The following is an 8,264-nucleotide window of genomic DNA, read 5'->3' as shown; positions in this document are numbered from 1 at the left end:
ATGACTCAGTAGGACTGATCATGGCTGTCACTGTCAATACAAATATAGTGTGTATAGGGGGAAATGATAGACACCCCCTCCCTCCCTCCCTCCCTCCCTGTCCCAGCTCAACATCACACGAGGAGGGAGCTCAGCTTGTTTATGTTTATGGGAGGGAGCGAGAGAACTGGTGATGGTTGAGCTGCTGATCTAATAAGGCTTAAAATTATTTCTCGTTTCATTCACTGTGAGGAAGCATCATTCCTTACCCATCTTTCATGTGAGCATCATTCAATTAAAATGCAATTCTCGTCGCCCCCTTCCACGGATATTTAATTAGACTGAAGATCAGGGCTTCCACTGTCTTTTTTTTTTATTTTAGCACAGCTCTTCGGATTTCACCTCTAAGGCATATTTTCACTCTGTTACTCGTTGGTTAAACAAGGGCATGTATCCATTTGTTAATTGATACAATTACGCATTACGCGTAATGGTCACGTAGGTCTCCAGGCGCGCATCAATCACTGGTCTATTGACCTGCCAAAAACCCCTCTAACCGGTCCTGCTGGGACTGCATCTCTCTCTAATAGAGAAAGATAGAAACATCATCATCATTAACTCCGGGATGGACCTCTGGCCAGAGAGCCAGAGGCGAACAGAGGTCGAGATAAAAAAGAAAAAAAGACGTTAGATGTTTTTATTCAACCAGCTTTGATTGTGATAGATTGTAAATAAACGAAACTGTTTTAACCTACAATATTTTTTATTTTATTTATTTTATTTTTTACAGAAAATATTCAGCAGACATTCTAGTTTACATGTTTAATTTTTTTCCTGGGTGAGAAAAAAAAAAGTTATCTCTTCTGCTGAATGTGTATGTGTTTGTGATAACTCACACGACTGCCCAACTATCTTCACTGTCTCTTTTTTCTCATTCATTTAACTTCACAAAGGGTTTCCATATGTTGCCATGCTACAATTCAATAATGATCAACTATAATAGAATTTTCCGAGACGTTATCTCAGCAAATCTGTGTAGAATTCTATTACAAAAGCGGGACATGACTGTGTACAGTGCACCTTAAGAAAACCCTGCGTTGAACGTGATTGGCAAAGACATTATTCTATCCTTGGTACCCTGCCGTTCCGGGATTACAGTGACGTCACGCTGATACCCTTGCATGGATGAATGCTAAAGAACTATAGAGCCACAAATAATAGCACAAGCAGAGTCCATATCTTGCAAGTCTTACGTTATCCTTTAAGCCTCCTTCAGCGAACACAACAACAATTTTTTTTTGCACTTAATGACGCTTAATTTCATTTCTTATCGGGTCCTTTGGGGGGGATTATTCATTCATATAAAACAATCTGCAGCTGGTACCATCCTAAAGTCTCCCTCCAATGAGTGAAGTCATCTATTATTGAGCGAAAGGCCGTGCGTGGAAATGTGTGTAAGACGGTGGATTTGAAGTTGAATTGGTTGCAATCGATCAAGGGTGAAGAATATTGCTGATGGTAACAAAAGAAGCAGCTATGTCTTTCTCGCAATTTGGATACCCCTACAATGCAACTTCACAGGTAAGTCTCTTTGCTTTTTTATTTCTCCTAAGTGTTGTGTACACACACACAACACACACACACACACACACACACACACACACACACGCATACACATACACACACACAAATGGCATTTTTCGTGCATATTTTCTTCTATTGCAGTATAGTCAGAGCACCTCTCTCTATAAGCAACATTTATGACTGAGTGACTGCGTTGACAGTATTGACAGCTATTTTCGTGTGGTGCTTTTGTTGTTGAACCAAGTATCGATATACACGCACCCGTGTCCAATTACACTGAATTATGAATGAACTCACGTGTTTTTCTGATGACAATAGAGATGAATGTCACCTATTGCTCGCTATGAGGTGTAATTGGACTGTAACGCATGCTGTACACATTCGCAAACTTTCTTAAATGGGACGTGTGGGATTGCTAGACACCTTGCATGATCCTGAAAGCATTTTATAACTCAATTAAAGTGGTCTGTTTACATTTCAAGACACCATTGTAGCGCTTAATGACAAGTTCACAGAAGTTCAAGTCGATCAGGGGACAAAAGTTACTCCCATGGAAAAGTTGTCACACAACTTTTACCTCGATAATATTTTAACTTTCATTACATTATATAGGCTATAAAATGAATTTAAAAAAATTACTTGTACTTGTACGGTGATACTACTTTAGATTTTTTTTTATCTTATTTTGAACCCGATGATAAACTAGAGCAGGTCACTTTTACGCAGGGATTGCGCACACCACTTTCCACCTTAATATCCACTGGAAAAAATAAAATTCAACTTTTTTATTAAAACATGAAAAGGGACAATAAGGTGATATGCTTATTACACGGGTTCACAATGTAAGATTTGTTTTTCTCTCATTCTAGGAATTCTCTGAAAAGTGACTTACCTTGAAATAAGGCAGGTCACAAGTAAAGATAATAACACTTGATTCAGGATAATTGAACTAAAAGCAAGCTCACATATTCACTCGTTTTGGAATGTCAAGGCTCAACACTAAAACTGACTGAGCTCAGATAACAACTTAACTCAGATATCTTTTTGCAGTGCATCACCCACATTCAATTCAGAGTTGTCACAGGCATCCAAATAAGAGCTGAAACAGCCAATGACCATGTCTATCCACGATTCTCTTCATGCAGTTTTTCGTGTCGGCAAACCCCAGTACGACTTGCTGCGATTCGATTTCCAGGTCGGTCTCTGACGGGACAGGCGGCACCCAGACCGCCGCTGCCGCCGCAGCCGCTGCTGCCTCCTTCTGCTGCCCGTCCTATGAGAACCGGCTCCTGGCGAGCAGCCGGACGGAGCTGAACGCAGCACTGGGGATGTACAGCTCTCCATACGCCGCAGCGGCTGCCGCCAGCCAAAACTACGCCAACTACTTCCCCTACAGCACCGACCCATCCGCTATCTACTCCACTCTGGTGGGCATCAGCCTTATCCGATCCGCAAAGGGTGGGGGGAGGGTGGCTCAGGCTGATCGATCAACTGGGTTTTGTTGATAAATTTATTTTACACTGCAAGCGTATCCGTCTCGACATGCCATTTAATCGAGCATCCAGTCTTAGCTCCTTCCCCTTAAAAGGATGTCAGGTGAGGGGAAGGAGTGTAGAAGCAATGCAGAGGAACTTGTCTTATTCGAGTCAAATGTCCTTTTATTATTATAAGCAATCGTCCTTATTCTGCGTTGTTTAAAATTATTGGCTCTTTTGTATGTTGTTGAACCAGCATTTGAAAAAAAAAGTTTAATTATACTTCAATATATACTTAAATGTACTACTCTGTCAGAAAGTACAATTTTAGAGTGGATACAGGACTAAATACCTTGTTAAGTGGCTACTTTGCAGTGCAGCTTTAACTTTTCTTTCTTTATTCTCTCTTATTTTCAACACCTGGAGTCAGCTAAAATGTACTGTCCATGGAAAAATTGCACGTTGTACACATTCTGTTTTTCATATTATAATAATAAATACCATTCTAGGATCATGTTTGCATATTGTACCTTAAACCTGTTAAGTTACATTTAAAAAAAGACAATGATCTCATGTAAAACATATTTTCACTCTTGGTTAGAGGGATTTGTTATTGATTTAGGAGCATAAAAATAGCAAAGGTCTTCATTTCTTTTTCAAAAATCATCAAAATGCAGAGAAATAATGAACGCTGCATACTTATAACAACCTTATTGTCTTTTACAGAATCCACAGTATGACATTAAGGACAGCACAGGCACTTTACACTCTGGCATCACTCAAACCGCTGCATACTATCCTTATGACCATTCACTTGGACAGTATCAATATGACAGGTAAATTCTATGTTTGTTTTTGTCTACTATATGTAATTATGAGTGTAAACCGACCTGCCAAAACTTATTGTACCACTGATAATTAAAAAGCAGCCATTCAGAGGGGGAATTTGTCACATTTAGATCAAAGGTCAGAGAGTAACTCCATACTGATGCCTTCATGGAGCGAAGCTGTATATATTTCAAACAGCAGGGATGTGGGCTTTAGGATGTCTGAGTGAAAAGTCTATGACATCCTTCATTTACTGCACTAATGGCCTCTGTCTGTGTGTATTTGTGTGTGTCCCTTTTCCAGATACGGGACAGTGGACTTTAATGGCACAGCCAGAAGAAAGAACGCGACTCGTGAAACCACCAGCACTCTGAAAACATGGTTGTATGAGCATCGCAAGAACCCGTACCCCACCAAGGGAGAGAAGATCATGCTGGCCATCATCACCAAAATGACCCTCACCCAGGTGTCCACCTGGTTCGCCAACGCCAGGAGGAGGCTAAAGAAGGAGAACAAGATGACCTGGTCACCAAAGAATAAGGCCACCGATGACAGGAAGGACGACTTCAACAAGAGCGAGCAAGACTGTGTCACCAAAGGTAATACTTTGTCTATAAATACGGTAACTTACACTAAATATGGACCAAAAATAAAACAAAGTAAGTTTGAGTGAAAAAAGTATATTTAAAGGTTTTCTGAACAAAGACAGTGTCTCTATGAGTTCATAATAGGCAACTATAAACAGTGTTACCTAAAAATGTCCTCTCTTCCATGCAGATTCTAGTGATTGCAAGGAGGAGAAGGATCTGCATCTGAGTGATCTGGATGACATGGACGACGACGACTGTGACAAGCTGGACAGTGACTGTGAAAAGGTGGCTGCCGATGAGCACGACCTCCAGAGGATCATGGCAGTATCTGGAGCCCCTCAAAAGAGAGACTGCAGCTCCGAGCTGCACCTGAGTTTAACTAACAGCTTCCACGCGTTCCCCTGCGCCATCAAAAGTGTCTCCACCATCCCTCCTCTCCCGTCTGACTTCCTGGATCCTGTGTTGTCCAAGGCACCTTCCTCGACCGGCCCCGCGGGGACAGTGTCCCTGTCTCACTTTGAAGCATCAGATAAGCCTCGGATTTGGTCTCTGGCACGTACGGCGGCTTCGGGGGTCATACTGAGCCCTCAGCAGCATGGCTCGGAGCTGAGGACAGGCAACACAACCGGGGACTGCCAGCTCCAGAGCGCCAGGCTTACCGGGGCTCTTACTGGACAGTGTGGGGCCATGAGAGGCCTCCATGAATCGAGCAGTGCCACCAATACTGAGAGCCCCTTCTCTGAGGGCTCATCCTTGCACTCAAAAGTCTATGGCAATGGCAGCTACAGTCACAAGGACATCCAACTGCACTGTTCATCCTATGCTGCACTCCCAGACACATGTCAGTACTCCACTATTGAAGGTATGTCATCTTATACCTGCAATACCATGTTACAAGGGATAGAAGTCGGTCTCATATGTGATGTGGAGGTTTTCTGTGCAGTGGCGGTTCTAGACCATTTGAAATGGAGGGGCCAGGCTGGGATTTTAGGGGTACCAAACATTTTAAGCATTTTAAGTGTTACCTTGGTTCTACAAAAGACTAACGATACACATATAACAATAAACACTCAGTGTTAACCTACATTTTTATTTATCACTGCACATGGACAATATCCCCTCTTTGGGGATAAAGGTGGGGTTATAAATGTAGGAGAATATTTGCAACAGTTAGGGTGGCCAGAGGGGGGTTGAGGTTGCCAAATACTTTTAAAACATGTTCCATGTGTTGTTGGATGTAGAAAAGCCTATCTAAGGTTATGAAGTGAAGACATGCTTTTACCTGAGGCCCGTTTCTTAGTTATGCTTTTATTTGGGTGTGTAGGATTCTCTGGTGGCAAAGCAGAGACACAGTCATCTGACCTGAGCGAAGCCTGCGGGACCGTGCAGGATGACAAGGTCACTGCGTTCAGACCGGTGATGAAGAGGTGAAGCAGGTGAGAGGCTGCACTGAACTGGAAGAAACCAGTGAAGTCACGACACACACACAACACACACACACACACACACACACACACACACACACACACACACACACACACACACACACACACACACACACACACGGGGCATAGAACAACAACCTCAAACACTCACAGGTGAACAAGGACACACATAGACACTCGATGACTCACTTTTTTATGAATAGATGTTGTTTAATTTCATTTTTTATTTTATGTAAATATGATGATTGCAAAAATGGCAAGTGACAGGTTACTAATATGCATGATTTTAAAAAGTAGTTGATATAACCATCCAAACATTTGACAGAATATTCATGTTTCTGTTGCAATCAAGTTAAATGTATATAATATAAAGACTGTTTATTCCTTCTTATTTTGGGAGATTATTTTAATTCCTGCTGTGTCTTTTTTTTCTCTGCTAGATTGGTGTAACCTGTACCACAATAAATAATGGGACATTTCTTATGCACTAAAGGACACACTGGCCGAGTCCTCAATATGACACTTGGGAGCTACCTGGCGCTGCTGCAGTGAGAAGCTGTCAAACTGTGGACGTGTCTATCATTTTGCACAACTTTGTTTTTATGGTGTAAAAGACTATATGCAAAAAAAATTCTAGATGCGAAAGTATGAGAATGGCCAAATGAAAACGGCCGGTTTTGTGTATGGCAATCGTGTAGTGTAGCAAACCTATTTATTTCTCTATGTATTTATTATTTTGTTATCCTGTTTGTTTCTTATCGGATGTGTTTATTGGTTGAATTCGTATCTCCTCTGAGTATTTTGTTACATGTTGCGTTTTACTGTGGCTTCGTGTCATTTTGCCTGATGTAAAAGAAAAAAAAAGAAGCTTGTCGGACATAAAGTTGACCCTAAAAGGACCGGATCCCCCTGTGTTGCGCGTGGACCTGGAGGATTTTTGTCTTTGTGTTTAAAATGTGAGCTTGTTCTGTGTTTGCCTATCACGGCTTTCTTTTTTTTTTTCTAAGAATACATTTTTTTTTTTTCTTTCTAAGAGCTTTCCTTGTCTGTGTCATGGTTATTCATTTTAGATTTTAGAGCTCAACGTCCTGTCGGCCAATTAAAACATTTGCGGATGTGCATTTGATCAAAGTTTATCATCTTGACTCGACAGCGTAAAGCCGCAGCGCTGATGGAAGGTCATAATTCAGAGGAGGACGTGAGTGAAATCCACAAGTTGCGGAAGAAAGGGGACATCATCCCTCTATTGTCAGCATCTAATCAGAAGTGGCATCGAACACTTTGTTACTGTTCAGGCCGAGCGACGAGGCAGGGACATAGGATGAATGCTGCTTTGTCCCCTGTGTAGCGAGCCGCTGCACTAACTTAACATTGTGTTAATTAAAAGGTCATTTGTAGGATCAAACCCAGGCAGAGGAATTCACATGGTCCATCAAAGTCCGTTTGATTTGGCTGTTTTGCCTATACAGTCCATCTCGTTATCGGATAACTTTTGAGACTCTCCTACACACAGCTCTGTAATAAGATGATCACTGTAGTGTGTGATGCGCGCTGACGGCTATGAACAACTTTTTCATCCTCACATTTCAAACTTTGAAAATCAAACAGTTTTGTAGCAAACGACAAACGAGTGCTGTGTAAACCAAATGCGGCTGGGATGTGGATTTTGACGCACCATCCTACTGCACAATCTACAAAAAAAAAAAAAGACTAGTGACAAGACTAGGCTATGTGAAACGTGTTTTACTTTAATTATGTAAAATAGGTCACTTGTGACTTTTTTTTTAAACAACTTGTCTGCCTAAAGATAAAAGGAAAAAGCTGTTCGTGATATAATTTTAATTGTTTAAATAATATTATTAAATCAATAATTTCCTTGTCTTACTATGTTCCCCTTTTTTTTATTACTTTGATCTCCTGTCTTGCTTCCTGAAACCAGTGAATTATTAGAAGTCATAAGCATGGCAACGATTTAGATTGTATGACTACATTTGACTCCAGACCACAGGCTATATACCTGCACAGAGTCCACAGCTTCGCTTAAACGTCATTTGAGGTCGTATTTGTGGGATTATGTTTGTAATAAAAGTATTTTAGGGCAATTCAGGCTCAATTCAGAGGCGCTGTGGTCATCCCTATGCGTCCTTAGCCAATGGCGGAGCTGTCAGTAATGCACGGAGCCTGGTAAATCAGTATATGGGTAAATCCAGGAAAATCTATGATGAGGATGAGGAAGGGCAGGAATAATAACTTAGGCCTATTGAGATTTTTTTTTCCCAGTTCAATTTTCCTCCTGTGTTAATCTGAGACCTAACAAAATGATCTGCGTGAGGCTGAAGGCACAAACAAATATATTTTAATAT

General features: G+C 41.2%; 1 protein-coding gene across 3 annotated transcripts; it reads left to right on the top strand.

The window, feature by feature from the left end:
* Nucleotides 1-1,081: 1,081 nt before the first annotated feature.
* irx6a (iroquois homeobox 6a) lies at nucleotides 1,082-7,727 on the top strand. Of its 3 annotated transcripts, none has more exons than XM_039794924.1 (7): nucleotides 1,082-1,560; nucleotides 2,709-2,990; nucleotides 3,765-3,874; nucleotides 4,170-4,465; nucleotides 4,644-5,318; nucleotides 5,781-5,892; nucleotides 6,342-7,727. In XM_039794924.1, the coding sequence occupies exons 1-6, from the start codon at nucleotides 1,495-1,497 to the stop codon at nucleotides 5,885-5,887; spliced, it is 1,536 nt and encodes a 511-aa protein (XP_039650858.1). In that variant the 5' UTR covers nucleotides 1,082-1,494; the 3' UTR covers nucleotides 5,888-5,892; nucleotides 6,342-7,727. The 3 variants fall into 3 exon arrangements, with proteins under 3 accessions (XP_039650858.1, XP_039650859.1, XP_039650860.1); XM_039794925.1 differs by having other exon boundaries at nucleotides 1,085-1,560; nucleotides 2,759-2,990; XM_039794926.1 differs by lacking the exon at nucleotides 2,709-2,990 and having other exon boundaries at nucleotides 1,087-1,560.
* Nucleotides 7,728-8,264: the final 537 nt, after the last annotated feature.

This window comes from Perca fluviatilis, chromosome 3 (genome assembly GCF_010015445.1).
Source record: "Perca fluviatilis chromosome 3, GENO_Pfluv_1.0, whole genome shotgun sequence".
NCBI classification, from domain to species: domain Eukaryota; kingdom Metazoa; phylum Chordata; class Actinopteri; order Perciformes; family Percidae; genus Perca; species Perca fluviatilis.
The sequence above is the reverse complement of the archived record's forward strand: the minus strand, read 5'-3'. Positions and strand labels throughout refer to the sequence as shown.